At 40.7% G+C, this 19440-nt stretch overlaps 1 protein-coding gene across 2 annotated transcripts in view; it reads right to left on the reverse strand.

Annotated features, from left to right (window-relative positions):
• LOC117500223 (rho GTPase-activating protein 29-like) overlaps window positions 1-19440 on the reverse strand; it is a 31557-nt gene that overhangs the window by 5906 nt on the left and 6211 nt on the right. Inside the window, exons 3-15 of one of the 2 annotated variants that reach the window (XM_034153016.1) lie at window positions 10560-10703; window positions 6514-6610; window positions 6223-6295; window positions 5899-5959; window positions 5147-5296; window positions 4488-4552; window positions 4242-4352; window positions 3918-3998; window positions 3431-3598; window positions 3122-3259; window positions 2306-2493; window positions 929-1098; window positions 375-509 (exon numbers count right to left, since the gene is read on the reverse strand). In XM_034153016.1, the coding sequence (XP_034008907.1) occupies window positions 375-509; window positions 929-1098; window positions 2306-2493; window positions 3122-3259; window positions 3431-3598; window positions 3918-3998; window positions 4242-4352; window positions 4488-4552; window positions 5147-5296; window positions 5899-5959; window positions 6223-6295; window positions 6514-6610; window positions 10560-10703 (1581 nt within the window). Of the gene's footprint in view, window positions 1-374; window positions 510-928; window positions 1099-2305; window positions 2494-3121; window positions 3260-3430; window positions 3599-3917; window positions 3999-4241; window positions 4353-4487; window positions 4553-5146; window positions 5297-5898; window positions 5960-6222; window positions 6296-6513; window positions 6611-7455; window positions 8846-10559; window positions 10704-19440 lie in introns of those variants that run through there. The other variant, XM_034153017.1, reaches the window with a different exon arrangement.

Raw genomic sequence — 19440 nt, forward strand, 5'->3', positions numbered from 1 at the left:
GGGTTTTATATATCAAAGCTTGGCACAGTGTGGCAAACAGTTTCAGATGTAGAGGGAAGTGCACTTAGAGATGATTAGTGTGTGGGTCTGTTGTACAATGAGGAAGTTACACAAAAAAGATTATACTTCGAATAAATACATAATGTGCACCTTCTTTTACTTCTGTTTTGATTTCGATATTGAAATCAGGCTATTTTCAGATTTGTATTACTGTCTTTATCATCTTTAATAGTGTGGGTGTTTTTCCAAATTGATTTCTTGATCTCATCTACTCAAATGTTACCTTTCTTTGTTGCATGTATTTGTTTATATAAAACCCATTTACAAATATCCTAAAGACCTTTATATTAATGAAAATAATAGAATCCTCTTACCTGGACTGGCGGTGGGGGAGTCCATGGACCGGGACTCGCTGCTGCCTCCCGCGCTCTCCGAGTCGCTGCACATCCCGCCCTGGCTGCCCTGACTACCGGAGGCCCAGGCTTTCAACGTGGCCTGGCTTCTCAGCGCTGCAAGGAAACATAAAGACCACCAGTCACACACAAGCAGAATAAGAGAAAATCCAGCTCAAAAGCAGCTTCCTGTTTAGTGATATTCTTAGCGTTGGTTTTGGTTATTTCTAGGCAGGTCACACGTATATTCTGGACTTATGACGCGTAAGCCGCACACAACGGGTTTGATTTAAGTCCTGAGAACATTTCCATGACTCAGAACACAGACTATGAAAAGGCTCATAAAAGGTGCTGAATAGACGCCTGTGAGCTTCAGCAACAGTCATTTTGCAGTTTGGGAATCATCCATAATCTAAAATACTGTATATTCATGTATCAAATGTGATCTTGTCTTCAAGTCTGCTGTTATTCGTAGCAGTTTTGAATTCACAGTGTTTCATTGAATTGAAATCAGTATTTACTAAATGAGAGAGTACCTGGTATGTCGGTGCTGCTGTTGGACCTGCGCTCGCTGATCTTCGCAGAGCGGTGAAGGGCACAGTCCACCTCGTCTCCGCTCAGCACGTCACCAGAGTAGATGGATGCCTGCGACAGGTTGCCATGGGAGGAATGAGTGCTGCCCACAGACCTTTTGTTGAACACAAACCTGGGGAAATAAAGTCAGAATGAAAGGTTACGTGATGAAGATTTATATTGTTCCAGAGTCACTAGAATTTTATTTATTACAGTGTGTTTGTGTGGGGATTTGACATGTGACTCAACTTCTACTTCTCCAGGCACTGAGACTTTTGGATTTCAGTTTCTGGCAGATAATCTGTTTTGCTAACACCCACCCCCAAGACTCCAAGCAGCAAACTTGGAGCACAGTGTTATAAACAAGCAAGCATTTACTGACATTATATTACCACTTCACAACACACATGTAGCACCTTTGCCCTATTAAGTGAGCCACTTCATTTTATTGGAAGAAAATGAGCCGCTTTCTGTCTATGACAGGCTAACATACGCTGTTCTGGAGACCCCCCAAGATTTTTTATAATTCCATAGTTGATAACAGATGTTAATAAAAGCCATGAAGTCAAAAAAGCTCCATTTTATTTGTTATGTGTAACTTCAAAGAATTGTCTGAAATGCTAGTTGTGCTTAAAGGCATAACTAAGACTGAAAGAGAGGATTAGGAACAGAAACTGAAATAAGCCCAGCCGGTAGACCATTGCAACATATAATGTCACATGAAACACGTCAGTGGCTGCACAATAATGAAAGCACTAAAGCATTAAATTCCCTTTTTAAGCCACAAAGCGGTTTTTCCGGCAGTGTCAACACTTTAATGTACACAATACATTAACATCATCAATCTTACCATTAACTTATTACTGAGAAAGTGAAGCGTTGCTTATTTTCTTAGTGGTAATGAGTATATTTGTGTATGGGAAGCGGATTCTGCTTTTACAATCTAAGTCTTAGGGACAGCTCTAACCCCGAGCCAACTCTCACGCTCACAATCTCCCCCACTGCATTCAGCCTGCGCCACAGATATTTCCTGAGGAAGGGCAACAAATTCAACACGCATTCTGTCTCTCCTTGACTCTCTCTCTCTCTCGCTTCCTCCCACTCTGACTCACTGTTACCTTTGTTGAAAGAAGAGATTTTAAAATGAGTTACTTGGAGATGTTTTGAAACACTCTCCTCTAGGATTAAGGTTTCATTCTAAAAATCCTGAAACTATCACATTTACTTTTTCACATTATGGCCTGCAACAAGCTGCAATGTGAGAATAAAAATGGGGTTTAGCATAGCTTAAATACTGAGACCTAATCCCAGAATCTTAGTGTAAATCCAGTTCTTGGTACCTGGCATTGTCAGACGAGGTGGAGTCTAAGTGCAGACGCTCTTTAGGCAGATTTTTGGGCAGGTTCCGGACGAACTCGGCATAGCATTCACCCGGTTCGTACAACTTGGAGCTCTCACTCAGAGCCTGGTAGTGAGCAGGGAGCGACACCGTCTGCGCCTGCTGCATCTGGAACCAGTTCACCGTCACCTGAAGAGAGACCGATTAGTGTGATGAATGGGTGAATGACTCATTTAATGAATGAATGAAAGAAAAGGGAAATGAGCACTTAAGTGATTATAAGTAGATAAAAAGACACAAAAGGACAAATACAGGCAGACAAACATTATTTTATAACTGTAGCTTATGTTATTTCAATTTAATATACCGGTAAACAAACAAGTATTTGGTGATAACTTCTAATGCTTGACAGATTTCTAAAATGTCTACATTTTTACTAACAATTTGACTAACCACTCCAACTGTAGTAATATGTACAGTGCATGTCAAATGGCCGGCTATGTGGTTATATAAGATTGGAATGTGTTTCTTTGCCTATAAATGCCTTCAACTTGGCTTATCGAAGCACATATTTAGCTGGAGCTTTTCTACAATCTTAGAAATGTACAAAAAGGTTTTAGCACCAAAAGCTGCCAAACACAAAAAGCCATTACATTGAAGTTTAAACTTTGCTTTAGGAGCAAGTCATTTGTTCTCAATGTATAATGCATTGTGCCTGTAAGATATGTATATAAGAACTAAATGTTATTGGATAATCAACTTCTCTCTCAGTAACTCGGCTTGTTAGCTTGCTGCGTATCATGTAGTGTCCACTCACAGCTTTGAGTGTGAGGTCACACTGGAAGACCATCTCTCTGATCTGTGTGAGGATGGTGCTCTTGGCGTTGGCCAGATCCATCTTCCTGACGCCTGCGTCAGCCATGCAGCTCTGGTACTGATCCTGGGCCTCCTCCGCCTGGTCACAACAAATCATACAGAAAGTATTGAGAATATGGATGAAATGCTTAATGTCAATAATACGGTTTTCAGGAATTCAACTATTATGCACTGCTGCAAAGACACGTTCCCTGGTGTGGAAAACCTTCAAACCTGAACATGACTCGTGATATTATTCTCCCCTGCCTACCTTCTGCAGAGCCTCCTCCTCCAGCTTCCTCTTCTTCTCCAGCTGTTTGTTGCCAGCGGTAGCATGATCCTCCTGGGAGCGGTTGGTAGATGTGTGGGCTTTCTGGTACTCCTCTCTCCTCTGGGCCTTCAGCACTCGTGCTTTACGTAAGGTTGCCACGGCCTCTTGCTGCCAAACCACACAGATGGACCATAATGTGATTAAAATCTGACATAGGGGTTAAACGGTTATCATAAGCATAGTCAGGCACACCCTTCTGGTTGTTTCACCTCACATGAGAAGTGACTGTAAACACTGCCACGAGGGCTCTTTTTCTTTTAACCATCAGAAAAATAAGTGATGATGCAAATTTAAAATCCAGTTGGTGCTTTCGCTGATTTGACTTCCATAAATGGATCTATACTGATATTTATAAATGCAAAAAGGAAGATGTGTTTCATTGATTTTGAGCTAATAGGCTGTATTCAAACAGGGACATGTTACAAACCATTTTCTTTTGCTCTCTCTGCCACTGCTCCTTGATGTCTTTCCTCAACTTGTCGAGGTCATTCTTACGGGCAAGAAGAGGCTGGAAAAAGATGGAAGCACAACAATTCAATGAGGTACAGGATTTCAAAAGGTATTATTTTGTTTATTTCAAAAGCTTTCAAATATAAAGATAAGTTAGTTAATGAATTGTATCAGAAATGCTTGTTTTCTGATCTGCAAGTAGTTACAGAATATTAGAGTTGAGTCTTGTTCCCAGCCACACTGTAATACAATACAGGGATTTTATTTATGTGCACTCTTGATTTGCATTTCTCATTGTTACCTGTATGTATTTGTTGGTCTGAAGAGCTATTGCAGTTTGAGTAAGCAGCTGTTTGTATTCAATGTCGTTCTTGAACGTGGAAACGTAGATGTCACTGAATGGCATGTAGTCCTTGGAGAAAAAGATAATTTAATTAAATTGGCAATTCCATATATATAGATTTCAATCAAAGACAAGATAACAATCATATACTGCATACACATTATAAATACAGTAAGTGTTTGTATAAAAATACTATTTTCTTACCTGTTGGCTGGCCAGTGTCTTAGCAGACTCTGCCATTTTGGAAAAACTTTTGGCATACTCAATATCTGAAAAAAAGAGATACACAAAACGTTAAGGGATTATTTTTGTCTGTAAATAATCAAGTTTGGATAAAACAACATGCACTCCATTTAATCTAATTTCATAATGCTGGATTTAAACAAACAAACAAACATTGCAGACACTCATGCTTCAGGTGATGCAAAATGATTGACATTACTAAACACAGTATATTACACACATATACATATCCTAAATTAAACAAAAATGAAAAGTACTGAATAGTTTAAATGGAACAAACAGTAACAAATGTTTTCTGCTCAGAGTGCAAAATAAATTGCCATGACTAAATGGCTGCAAAATCTCACTAACTGTTCTGCCCCTGCTGAACTCAATTAAAAGCAAAAAGGCTTATAATGACTCAGGGGTCCATTTTAAAAACGCTGTTTCATTCCTGGGTCAAACTGAATTTACAGATACCTCTAATGTCTTTTTAAACTGTACTGCAACACAAGATGTGTGTACATCTTTACTGTTCAGGAGTTATTGCGTTTTCCAAACATATCTAGTATATTCTCCTGAGGCAGTAACCCTCTGTTTTGCAATCCAGAGCTCCACTGTCCATAGTCTCGATGTCTCACCCATGGCCAGCCGTTTCTCCATCCAGGCCAGGAGGTCTTTGATGTACCTGGACCAGGCCTTGGCGTAGAGTAGAGCGGACTCCACGCCGCTGTCATTCTTCAGCAGGGTCAAGTCAACTTCTTCCTCTCGTGAAAGCGGCACCTCTGGACCTAGAGAGTCAGTAGAGAGAATCGAAACACATGGTATCAAGAAAATTGCCAAGAGTTGGATTGGATTGATGTGTCTCAGTTCTACTACCCCCAACAGACGTGTGTGGGAGGTAAATGTAAAAACACATTCAGGTTAAAAGGTAACAGTGTAGGAGGATGTAAAACTGCCGGGCATCTTTTCAAATAGGATTATTTTCTTTCTACTGGTTAAACTGTGATGCACCTCTCCCAGGCATCCACCGTCTGATTTAACACAAACCCCATGTGTTTCCCATCCCACACGGAACTACTCCTAAACAGGCAAGGAATGTGAGATATGTGGCCGGAGAGGGGAAAACGAGCAGCTAGTATGAAAAAAGCAGCAGAAATAACAGGGGTGGAAGCAGAGGCTTAGGGTGGGTCTACCTCAGGCATTCAAGAGTCCAGCGCCTAAATCACTCAGCTAACTCACCATCTGACACTCGGGGCGGCCCCGGTCTACAAAGCGACCATTAAATGCTTTTTAAAGCAGCCATTAATAGTCATTACTTTTCAGGTTTCATTTATTTCATTCTACACCCACGTTGCTCAGAGGTAAATGACAGAATGTGAATAACACTTACCCACAAGGTCATTTTTCTCTGACAAATATCCCTCAGGATCCAAAGAGAGATTGTCAAAAGACTGTGAAAGAGACATTTCAGATTATAAGAAGGGAATAGCAGACATACAATCAAAGTAAGACATCACAAGCAGCTGGGTGTTCAACACCCCAATTAAGTACAGAAAGCAAGTCTTTGAGGTTTTTTTTTTATTTTATTTTTTTTAAATGGAGGCGTGGTGCCATTGCCACTTTAAATGCACCCCTTTGAAAACTGTAATGTTTAAAAACAAAGCTTTAAAAAATAAACTGGTGTGAAAACTGGGAGAGAAAGAAGGTGTCTCACCCTGCTTCTCCTGGTCTGGGTGATCCCCAACCCTGAGCCGCCGTCCACATCTCCCATAAGGAAGTCAGAAACTCTGAAGGGAAGATGTGTAGATATATGTCAAAAGAGCTGTTTGATTGGGTGAGAATTGCAATGTATTCAGCAGTAAAGGGTTTCCAGAAATGCTACTGCAAAGTATGCTGTTTGTTAACTTTGAAAACAAAGGTTGGCTGAAGTCAGCCCTGCTTTTCTTACACAAAAAGGTAATAAAAGTCTAGTGGTGTTGAAAAGCTACACAAACATTGTACTCACACATTGCCGAAAGTGAATGCCAAAGTGTCAATGGATGTGTGTATCTCGCCAAATATAGCCTGTGTGTTTTCTGGGTTCACTTCCTTGAAGTTAATGCCTGTGGAGAGTGATAAAACACACAATAACATCAGCCAAAATTAAACTGTGTTACAAACCAGCTCATGTTCAATCCTTCAACAAATGTATAAACACAACTAAAACATTGTATTAGATGCATGCAATTCCTCTCAAAGCAGTTGTTGGTTTTATTCTTGCAATCCTAATTAATAGAGACCTTTTTTATCTGAGTGGCTTGTGTCTGGAGAGGTTTATCGCCTCTGCAAGGGCTTACGTTTTTTTTAAAGTATGTTTTGACATTCTCCTCCACAGCGGACAAAGAGTTTAACCCCCGAGTGGTTACAAAGGGTCAAGAGTTTCAAAGGAAGCACTGTGAAAACAGCTTAAAACCACAAGTATTAGAGCAGAAGTTGTCATAGGACATCAACCTGTACAGTCCATGTCTTTCTACCACATCAGAAATACCTGCTTCTTAAAAGCTTCAAGAATCTTCAAAGACAGATATTCAAGAAATATTAAAAAAACAATCCCAAAAGTTCCCTTCCTCTGTTCAAATGTGTTATAATCCCATATGCCATCGTCCATGATGATCATGCACAGAAATGGTAATTGAATTGCACTCGTTCTTAAATGTAAGATCTATTGACAGTCAGGCGTCCACTTGTTTTCGAACCATAAGCTTGAATAATCATTGAGAAAGTTTGCACAGAGTTTTCATTGTCGAGAACAGTTTACGCAGCGAGTTAGCAGAGAGAAATCAGAGGGAGAAGAGACAGTGAAATCCGACTAAGCCGAGTACTTCCTGCCTGGCCACAACAGGAAACACTCACACAGCCTGAGATCTGTGACATGTAACACTATATACACAACTGTGACAACTCTTACCTTCTCTCTGTCACCTTGCACCTTTTTTCTAGTAACTGGGACAAGTAAAAAAAAAAAAGAAGAAATCTCTAGAAATGTTCCAGTCGGATTTCTAGCTTTTGTGCTTCCATTTTCTCTTCATTAGAGCAAATTCCATCCATGTCAGTGGTGGGTGGGTGGTTGTAAATATCCAACCTATGACCAAGCATTTAAGGGTCATGGCATCCTGGGATGGGGAGGTAACCCTTACAATCCAGGGAGATTCTTGAAGACACCAGAAGAGGGGAGAAGCCGATGTGCAAGCCTCCCTGCAGTGAACCTCTCTGGCCCTGAATGCTAGCGTACAACTCTGCACTGACTTCTTCCTCAGGACATCCTGTGCGTCTCATAACAATGATTCCAGAGCTCTGCCCCCCTTGTCAAGATTGAAATATGGAAACTGCATCATTCGAGTACAGGGGCCATTGTTTTCTCACGGTAGAGCCGTAACTGGGACCATTAGTGCCTGAAAAATGTCTTTGATGAGTTAAGAGCATGTCTTTATATCTGATAATCCTACCTTGACGTAGCTTAATTTCACTGGTGTGATATTGGCCGTTACAAACACACTGAAACATTATAGGTTAATAAGTGAGGACAAATTAAAAGAAAATGTATATGCAAGGAGAAAATAGTTTTTATTATGAGTAAACTGCATGTTTTCTTAGATAGCATAGTGACAAAAACACTGCCTGCCTTTGACATAGAAGTTGGCTTGTACTTGTAGTAAACAAATGTGCTTCAAGCATCTTCTCTAGACAGAGGGGGACTGAGAGCAGGGAAATAATTTCAATATGTTGAGGAAGTTGACACTTTAATTGCAGTTCCCTGCAGTTTTTCAGAAGAAGGAGGGGAAAAAGGACACCGTCACAATGTGGCTACAAATAGAAACTTGTCCAGGTCTAGTTTGATTCAATGAGTCTGTGAAAAGATCATGTATTTAATGTAGAGAAGACATAAACAACACTACATGTATATGTATTTAAAACTGGTTCGACAACCATATGTTTGGATAGGAAGGGAGGGGGATTTTTTCCACTAAATTCTGGCAGCTGCCGAACTGCCCCAGGTGTTTTGAGCATCAAAGAGCAACATGAGTGAAGAGGCGACACACTCTGAAGACACTGAGATGCACAAGGCCTGTTATCATCCAAACCTTTGAGTCCTCATCTCTGATGTCTCGCTGATTCATTCTTCTCTCAGCCTCTCCTTTTCAGTCCTCCTCTGGCCCGGTGACTGTGGCAGTATTGTGTTACCAGCTGGCCATTAGGGGCAGTCCAACCAGGGTGTGTGTTGATGTAAGACACCCCCTTGTGGACAGGCACATTCCCACTTGTCAACAACATATGCAGCTACTGAATTTAAGGCAAGACTAAATGGCTTTTCTTGTAAAATAGGAAAAAAGTGCAAACTGCACAGCCTACAGTAGCAGCATTATTATCAGTTTAAGGGTGTTTATTTATGCATATTTTTGTGAGATTTGAGCATACAGTATAATAAATACCTTGGTTATACCCATACATTTTGTAAAACCTTGAATATGTCATAGTATGTCTGTATTTAGGGATGCAGCAATACAATTGTTTTTTTCTCTTAATAAAATATTTAAAGATTTGATTTGAGATCCTTATGTCTTACTGCACTGAACTTATTTTAAAGGTGGGGTAGGTAAGTTTGAGAAACCGGCTCGAGATCGCTAGAATTTGAAAATACACAACCGGAGAAAATCTGCCACTTCCTTATAGAGCCCCTCCTCCAACACACACGAACGCGCACATGACCAATGAGGGCACGAGATAAGTTTGTGCACAGATGGAAGGCTGACAGGCAGGTAGGCCATCCAGTTACTTTAGCCGGGCCGGCTGGCTCAGATGATTGGTCGTGCTTTTTACAGTACTACAGCTTCCACAGATGACATTTTTTTATGGATTTTTTGTCAAAGCACTTAAGATATTCATTGCTATCGGGATGTTAAGAGCATTCCATGGAATATAACAAAAAGTGTATCTCGAGCCGGTTTCTCAAACTTACCTACCCCACCTTTAATCATTTTCATGAGAGTTATAATGAGATCAATGATGGCCATGGCTATATAGTAATCCTACATTTTCAAACCTTGCCAAGACCAAATATATGGTAGACATCTAGACACGAGCATCAGGGAAGAACGTGGCAACTAAATGAATATTGAAAAACTGCATTTTCTTCAAGGCACAAATATTGGATACCAAATCCACTTAACTCAGTTTGAGTGCTGATACTGATTTCCCATATTGAATTGGTTAAGCAATATTTCTTACAAGTCTTGTAGATTTTGTTTACCATAGGTGTTTCACTGGCCTTCATAGAAACAGTGGTCTTCAAACATGTGCAATAAAGGTGTAAAGGTGTTTGAAACGCGTCATTGTCTGTCTTGTTATTAAAGTTAGTCTCACTCTGACTCATCTGACACTGGATCTCATTTGTTTCCTTTTGGCATTCTACACATTGTCAAAACACTCGTCAATCAACCGCAGATGCAAACAGATATTTTTAAGCATTTTTGAGGAGTAGGTCATAACTCAGATATAGAGATGAGACAGGTGCGTTGTCAGACACTCTCACACCTCACGAAGCGGGGGAAAAGAATGAAGACGCGTGGATGTGCTGGACCGACAAGCCGCCTGCCAAAGGGGCCCCGCGGTCGCTGAAATATGGAATGCAAATTACAGTCGTGTCGACTCCGCTGTAGAGATTCTTGTGTGCAAGTCAAGTGAAGAAAAACCCTTGCAGAGGATCACATTTCTAGCAGAGTGAACTCGTGACTTGAGATTCCTTTTGTTTGTGTTCATTCGGGAGACAGGAAACAGAGCTGTTGCTGAAGGAGTATTCTCTTCTCATACTGCGCCCTTTCAGAAACAAAACTCCAAGCCAAGTAAAACTAAGATCAATAAAATATAACCACAGGGTATTTCCCACACTAGTCTGCATGACTTACGTAGGCCTGAAGCAGTAATACAACAATCAGAGTAAAAGCCAAGATATTGCAGTATCATTTGATTGTTTTTACCTGTATGTCTGTGTGCATGCAAGTGACTTTAACTGACCTTTGACCTTGGCGATGACCGTGCCAGCCGCTCCGAGGATATCCACCGAGTTGAGGGTCTGGTGTTTGCTGATGACGGTCTTGAGGACGCGAAGTAACTCTGCCAGACGTTCCTGCACCACCTCCTGAAGACCTTCTAGATTCTCTGGGGATAAAAGAGACAATGCAGGTTTAAGGTTAGTGAGGTCAACCAATACGTGACTACCTTCGAAACCCAACTACCATGCACAGTTTTCCATCAAACATTTGCATCTATTAGTCAAAATCACCACCATCACACTACGTTTTGAGTCACAGGTGAGTGTGAAAAGAATTCCATGCATTCCTTTTGTCTTGGCTGCACGTATTACTTGGCAAATATGTTGTTATTTTTAAAACTTTGATGTCTTCTGTGTCTGATCCAGATGATTTCCCTCAAGTCAAACGTGTTGTGTTTTTATTTGCGTGCATGGATGCGACCCCAGATGATATCTAGAAGACGGTTCTTGTTGAGAGGCAGTGACTAAGGCAGTTGTTTTGCGGCATAAAAGTGCAGTGATGCAACTTCTTTCTGCTTCCTCCAGGCGGAGAGTGACACCTTGTACAGCGGAAGAGGGATGTTTCTATGTAAACAGGTGGAACAATGTCACGGTTATGAGAATCTCACACAGGTGGAGTTGATGAATACTCAGAAATGATGACGTGCTTTCTCTGTTTTTGTGGTCACGAGTGAACTCAAACTTGTACTTTAGACACGTCAACTACAAAGCCACCTATTGTATCTGTGCAATAGCTTCGCTCTCTTTCAAAGTCTTTGAGTTCTTGTTGTGTTTATTTGTTAAACTTTTTACAGCTTATGCAATAGAAAAAACACAACTTTGACAAATTGCGTCACAGACACCGCACCAAACACACTCCAATAAAAAAAGGGCACTCGCACTAAATTAGCATGAAGAAATAACGTTTTAAAGAGTTGACTGAAGTGGCACATATGGTAGCTATTATGCAAGCATACTTTTCTGCAGCAATCTGCTGACGGTGTGAGCGGAGAAAAAAAAAAAGTTGAGGAAGATATTGCATATTTCTAGCGGTTTCAGAAGATGACACTTGAGGAGGAACAGAATGTACAAAATGCATCCATCCCTTTTTGTTGCCAAGCATACCACATTCTAAGTCCTTTTGCTCGGAAAGGCATGCTTTTCCTGTATAACCACACATTACGGTGAGGAGCATTACACACTTTATCTGTATTTATGAGTCTAAATGAATGCTCTTATTCACGACGATGGATCTTCTGTATAGATTTCAGACCGCACAGCAAACACACTTTTCAAACCAGTGTTTTACAGACAATTTAGCTCTTTGGGTTAAATGCAGCCAAAAGAAAATCAGTCAATCTTGACACTTGATGAGTCTGTCTCCTGCTCTGATAAAGGCTAATCAGCTGTTGCTCTGCCAGTTGGCACCAGACAAAAGGTGAGTTCATGTCTAACTTTTCAAAGTAGCAGGGACACCGTCTGGAAACAGAAAAGTCATCTGTTTTTTTGTTTTTTTATCAAGGCCACCCCACCAGGCAGCAGCAGCACGAGATGAGAGACTTGAATTTATTGCAACGTTAAAAAGGAATTACAGAGGGCGTGAAAATGAGAGCGTGTGTGTGTGTCGCCCGTTTGACTTCACTCTTATTTAAAAACAGTAACTCCATTGGCTGGTGTAAAACACGGTAGAAGAGACATAATCCGCAAAAGGAGACATAAGCCCTTGCCATCTGTGACACTATTTCACAAGAACGACAGAAGCCATAGACATGAATTTAGACGCTAAGCGAGGAAGAGACTTTGACAATGAATCACTAGGAACGTAACACATAGAAGAGTTGAGGATACTCTCCAAATATACACCAATTCAAAAGGACACAAGAGCAACACAAGGGTCTATCTCGCTGATTAGAAGCTAACCCCGTCTCTAGCTCCCCACCCCCCAGGATTAGAGGAAATGCGTCCGGTAATACAGACGGGGGGGTGGCTCACCTGCCTTCCTGCCCCAAGGCGAGAGGTCCCTGACCCTGCAACACACACTTTGAGGTTCCCCTCCCTACCGACACTGACAATTGGTCCTTCATTAAGCCCCCTCTCCTTCCTCTTATCCTTAGCTCAGTGGCGTTTGAAGATGTTCTTATCAAAGACATGTGTGGTACCATATGAGAACCGTCCCTAATGAGGTCCACACCTGAGAATGTCCACTTAGCATGACTAAAAGGTGCTGATATGGAGCAGTTACGTCGGTTAGGATCACCCATTTCCCTTTCGTCTAAAAAAAAAGAAGGGTTTAATTAGACTAATGTGTTCTTTAAGAGAAGTGAAAGGGATTCACATTGTGAGGAAAGGACAATAGCGGTGATGTTGTGGCAACAAAGACAGAAGGACGTCCTGAGCCAATCTGCTGGATTGGAACAAAGCCATCCAGGGCATTTGTTTCTTGTTTTGGTATTGGCTGTATCTTCTCTGTGTGTACTAGGGATGCCAGAAACTGACCAAGTTTACAGTAAAACAAACTGGTGGTGTGATCAATGGTCATTTACAATTATTAATACTATTACTATTATTAGCATTAGTTTATATTTTGGTTGAAACCAAACCAGGAAAAAAAAAAAAAACATAAATATTAATAAAAAAATATATAAATAAAATCGAATTTTAAAAATAATCTTCGATTATGGAGACTGTAACGAATATTCGAATAATCGAAGGCATCCCTAGTGTGTACTGTCACCTACTGCCTGCTGTCAAAGAATCTCCTCTGTGCTGAGCTAAAGCACTGCACTAGAGTGGCACCAACAAACAAAGCAGCCGGCGACTTCAATTGATGATATATGACGGCGTGCATGAGTGAACGAAGACCACCCTAATGAGAGCAGAGCTACTCAAAAAAATCAATCATGCATCGACTCAAGCAACAATTTGCAAAGCATCTCAGGTACCCTATTTGCTAATAAGCCTGTATTACTCTTTTACAAACCAAAATATTTGAAGGAATCGATAAGGGAGTCAATAAAGAATACCATTTTTAAGAGAAATTGATCATGAAATTGTATGAACTCCCAGTCCCTACACTTTGCTGCTGTTTTATGAAGGACAATATAAATGTATCATGACAAAAATGGTGGTTGCTAAACTTGAAAGAGACAATGTCAATACTATACCCAAAAACATATACAGTATAATATAACTTTGTAAGATTTAAAAAGTTGTATTCAAAGGTGATAAATAAATTACACAAGGTTTAACATATAGATGACTTTTTTTAAATGAAAGGGTCTTCATAGCTTAACCTCCCTATTGTACACGAGTAGGTCAGCCCAGTCTGTGAGCAATTAAGCTCCTTAGATCATTGTTCACCCTAAAAACCCAGATTAAACATTCAAACAAAAGAACTGTAGTTAGCAATCAAAAAGGGGAATAAAGTTATCAAAACAAGGTCAAATGATGTGTGACAGCTCACCACCATTGTTGCCCTTTGAATTGTGTGAGAGGATCTTTGCTCACTGCAGCGTGAGACAGCTGAGAGAAAGCTGGTCAAAATCAGTGGCGAGTGCTTTTGTCACAACAATGGCATCAAAAAGCGCACTGGGAATTTGGAGGCAATTGTGGGGGGGCCGTGCCATTGTTTTGGTAGAGATAACAGCACTGAGGCACAGAGCCGGGTTATATTGTTTGAAGGAGGACCCCCCCGCCACCGCCAACGCAGCTCAAGGCTCGTCTTTCTTTACCGTGGTGGGATGAGCCGGCGTCCCAGCCACGCTTCACGCTCGGCCTGCTTCATTTATTCCCTGCAAGATCAACCCCACCCACCCTTTTAGGAATATATATATCCACAGTAAAAATAGTTCTAGTTTGTGAAGGTTACTAAAACACGACAATAAAACGAAAAGGTACAAAAACGTAGACAAAAAACTGATGAAAAGCAGTTGATGTTTGGATTTAAGACCGTGGAAACATTCAATAATTGGCATTTTGCTTGGAGAAATATGAATTAAATAATTAAAGTTGTCTTTCTTCTGTCGTTTCAGGTCAAGAACAGCCTTTAACCTGGGATGTTGCAACAGTCTTTCAACATGTGCCTGACAACAATAGTAGTCATGCTTCTAGTTCCTATTTTTGATACACAACTCCTGACAGCTGAGTGTTAAAAATACAATAATGATACGGGGGTTAACCTCTAACAGTATGTAACACTTTTAAATAAGTCACCCATCTGGTAGTTGAAAGCTCTCTATATTTACCGTCTTTCGTTTAAGATTTGTACCACTGTTATATGACTTAACAACAAGACCATGTTACTAGGCCCTAACCGTACAACATATGTCTAGTTGCATTGCACATAAGTCTAGTGTGCAATGCAACATACATAATAAGATCAAAACATTACGTTTGAAACATCTTTGATTCTGACGGTCTTTAAATCGAGAATGTGCTGCTCTGTATGTAAACACATGGAAATCAATGGCATAAAAAGCCCGTATAAAAAAGCAGAATAAAAAAAAACAGAAAGTGTATCCACGTGTTGCGTTTATACGTCTCCAAAAGTTACCAACAATTAAGTAGCCTATACATGCGAGTAACTTCTATAATACATAATTACCAAGGTTCACGAAAGGGATGGACCACCCAATATTCAGCCCCCATAGACTTAAAGTTGGTATTAAAGTAAGCTTCAAGTCATTTTTGGTTACAATGGATTCTACCGGTGACCAGTGTCCACAGAAAAAAGGGATATAAAGGTCAAGAGAAACTTCTCAAACCACCCATCCAGAACAATCCACTTCGCTGCTGTCAATCTGTTGCAAACACTCGTGTAAAAATATTGTGTTGTTTAGGAGTATCACTTTAAGAGAGGTGACTCAACTTTACACTCAAACATTTACCTTTTAAATTAATGTCTGCCCTATATTGTTGTGTGCATGGGGGTCCCATTGTGTCGAACAAAGCTCATTGTGTGTCTGGTGCAGAGAATCTAATCCAAATCTTCAGGTGGCCTGACAGAGGTTACAGCCCTCGCTCCCCCCACTGATAACAACGGGCAATCAACTGGCCTGTCTGGACACGCGATCCCCCCCCCCCCGACACGAAACAAGCCTGAGCAGCTCTGCTGGTGGTGACACAGCGCTGCTTGGGAAACAGCCGCAGGGTTTTACCGAAAGACCAGGGAGGCCCCGTCTCTCCATCAGGACCCCCCCTCCTCCTCCTCCTCCTCCTCCTCCGTCTGCTCTCTGGAAGGAGTGAGGGTGAGGATTTTCAGGTTTTCTTTTAGAAGTGTATCCGTCTACCTCATTCCAGAACGGTGACACAATGTTCTCGTGGGGACTCAGTCATCACCATAAAAGCTCCCCTACCAACGGAGGTGACCACTGTTTGTCCGTCTCACATATCCCTTTAAAAAACGGCACCGCGAGTCCACTTTAAATTCTGATATACTGCTCATATTCTTTTTTTTCCACGGTCATTTGTTAGCCTCTTGTATTTCCTTTTTTGTATCGTTTTTACAATAGTTGTATTTTCGAATAACTTAATTCCTCTTACTACAGACTTTAGTTACACCTGGAGTAAATCCAAAAGCTACCCTACAGTATACACAATATTTAATAAAATTAGCTCCAACTTTACCACTTTAATTAATTAAAAACTATAATCAAAACAAATAATATATATCATTCTTAAACGGGCCAATCTGCACAATGAGTACTTTTACTTTTGGTACTTTCCCACTGTTACTCGAGTAAGATTTTGGATACAGGACTTGTAACAGAGTATTCCTACACTCTACTGCTTCTACTTTTACTTAAGTACTTAAGTACAAGATCTGAGTGCTTGTCCCACCTCTGCTTGTTTATGTGAACCTACTTGGCAATACGTGGAGAAAACCTGAATCTGAGACACCTGAGTCAAATAAGCCAGTCTCTTGAATCACAAACCACAAGGTCAGATATTAAATCCCCACTGTAACAGACTCTGCTTGCATTGCAGAGCTGCAACCTGATCTGCGACAGGTGGAGTTGTTTGGTCAGGAAACTATCTCCAAACACTAGTTTCCCCCGCTGTCCAAACAAACGCAGCATTGCTGGGTGCCTCTCTGGCTTTTCCCATGCCTTGTTTGGTGACGGAGCGGGGCCCCAGACATCACACAGACAGTAAACAGCAGGCACTCCATAAACAGCTACCTGCTCTCAGCCTAGTGGGCTGAACTCTGTGAGGTCCGGGCTTCACACTTCACGCTAATTCTCTGACACTTCATCACATGTTTGGGGGACTTTACGGCAGGTGCATGACAAGGGTGCATGCTTGTATCTACACACTGTCTTTCACAGGGCTTCAGTACACAAGGAGGTGAGACAAAGCAGTAAAGGAAACAAGAAAAAACTGGTTTTACACAATAATTCAGTACAAACAATAGTTTTAAACCATACAAAGATAATTGTCTTGTTTTACAAATTGTGATAGCAGTAATGAAGGCTGCAAATGATTAATCTGTCAGTTATTTTGACAATAAAACAATCAAGGTGAGATTTAAATGCTGTCTGACACACAAAAATATTCCTAAAACATATATTTTTTATTTGTATTTAATAAAAATATAATATAATATGAAGTACAAATAAATATCAGCATTTGAGAAGTGGAAACAAGAAAACATTTTGTTCCTGAAAAATGTAATGAACTAATGTTTTTTCCGTTTAAACTGTTATGTTGTAATAACAAATAAAAGCTTAGATTATTAGCCAATTTTTTTCATCCGGAGATGACATCACCTTGAGAAGTTTTACGAGTAGATGCCTGAAGGAACGACGTAACTACAGTATGGGAATGTGTCACGGAGACTACTACAATATTAGGTAACAGAAATTAGTCATTCTGTCAGACGTGTGAAACGAGGGATGTAAGAATCTGTTGGGACAGCGTGTTGTTGTATCTCAATTCCCACCCGAGTAAGCATAACATTAGCTGTTTTTGGTTTGACTCGAAAACACAGCAGCACCACCACCAGCCCCATCTCGTATCTGTAGCTGTATACATTTCAGCGGGTCGACCCAATGGCCAGCAGTGACGTCCCCCTGCTAGCAGGAGCTCACTGGCCAATCCACCCCTCGCCATGACCAATCTCCTACACAAACATCCAGAGCCCATAACCATAAATCCCACCCCAGGAAACACACCCGGACCACAAGCTAGCACAAAAACATCCTTCAGCATCACAGGGGAAAGTTACTGCCCAACAAATCTCTCCTTTCTTTCCCCTAAGAGCAGCGGGCCATTAAACTATTATGTGCTAGAATTCGGCTTTTCTCTCAATTGAAGGCACCACCCGCAAGTGTCCACTTCAGCCGGCGCAGGGGCACTTGTGTGTGAAGGGGGAGATATTTGTGGTGCTGTTACGTCTTGTAAATGTGCCTCATTCTTCTAGAAAAGGATGGAAGGAATATAATGCCTGTATTAACTCTAATAAGCCTAATAAATTACATGCATATTTATCATCTCTAAATAGCACTGCATTTAATGAATTAATTGTTTAGTGCATAACATATCATAAAACTGTGAAAAATGTCCAGTGTCTCAAAGAAAAAGGTTATGAATACATTCTTTTATTATATATTACCAAAACACCAAAAGATGTGGTTTAATATGATTTTAAAACCAATTAAAGCATCTCCATAACAGGCTTTTCTGCTATTGTGCATGAGAATGTACTTTAATGATTAATTGATTATCACAAAACTTGGCGATAGTTTTTTGTCAATTGATTGTTGCAGCTGTATGTATAAACCCCAAAACAAAAGCATTTTTTTGTTATCATATTACACTACATCCCCTTTTTGAGCAGAAAGAACAACAAGTCCCTGGATAAACAACGTTTGTATCTCACAGGGACTTGTTTACCTCGCTACATATTTTAACAAACCCTTTCTGAACATTTGATGATTTGGCCCAGTGCTCTGAAACAGAGTCTGTCATTCTGACAACAACACAGACACAGACTGGTACTGTGAAACACAGAACAATGCAGTTTAACTGGAGACCAGCCTGATCTTATCAGTGTCACGGTGACACCAACAGTTGAAAAAAGGCTTGTGAGTCAGCTATACATGTTCCTCCTTATAACATTTAATACCTCTTCTCACATAGCCCTACACTGTATGCAGAAAAATGTTCCTGTTTATCGGAGGTAAATACGCTTTCAACCACATGCTCTGAAACTATGCTGCGAGTTGTTTGCCTTCCCCTGAAGTGGACTGTAAAGTGTGAGGCACTTTTGTTTTTCTTTTCACCTGAGGCTGAAAGGCTCAAATAGGTAACTCAAAACTCTCCTGAGCAAAGAAACTGTAAAAGGGAATTATAATTTCATACATAACCGTGATGGCTATCTGTTGTTGCAACAAAAGGCATTTCAAGTGAAAACCTCATCCTGTCCAGCCCTGTTGGCCTGCTCACTGTGCATTACTTCCACCGCACATTTTTCAACAAACATTCCTAAAGTGTTTTGGCTCGATAATGAAGACAAACCTCATTTTGTCTCGTTTTAGCTCATTTGTACAAAAGGAAGTGTTTCTGAGTGAAATGTACACGTGTTCTTCCTGTGTGGTCAGGTCAAATAAAAGCACATCAAGGATGTCAAAAGATGAAGAAACCGGGCTTTTGCTTAGTGCATGGGCACTAGGTGGCATGTGCAACAGTAGCATTTTGTAAAATGACTCCTCTAGTTCACGTGTCAAACTCAAGGCCCGGGGGCCAAATCAGGCCCTTGGTGGATTTAATTTCGGCCCGCAGGATAATGTCTAATTACTATTAGATCTGGCCCGTCGGTATATTGCACGCACACCTTCACTCAATCCTGAGGGTTTCCTCTGCTCA

Source organism: Trematomus bernacchii, unplaced genomic scaffold (genome assembly GCF_902827165.1).
Source record: "Trematomus bernacchii unplaced genomic scaffold, fTreBer1.1, whole genome shotgun sequence".
Lineage (NCBI taxonomy): Eukaryota > Metazoa > Chordata > Actinopteri > Perciformes > Nototheniidae > Trematomus > Trematomus bernacchii.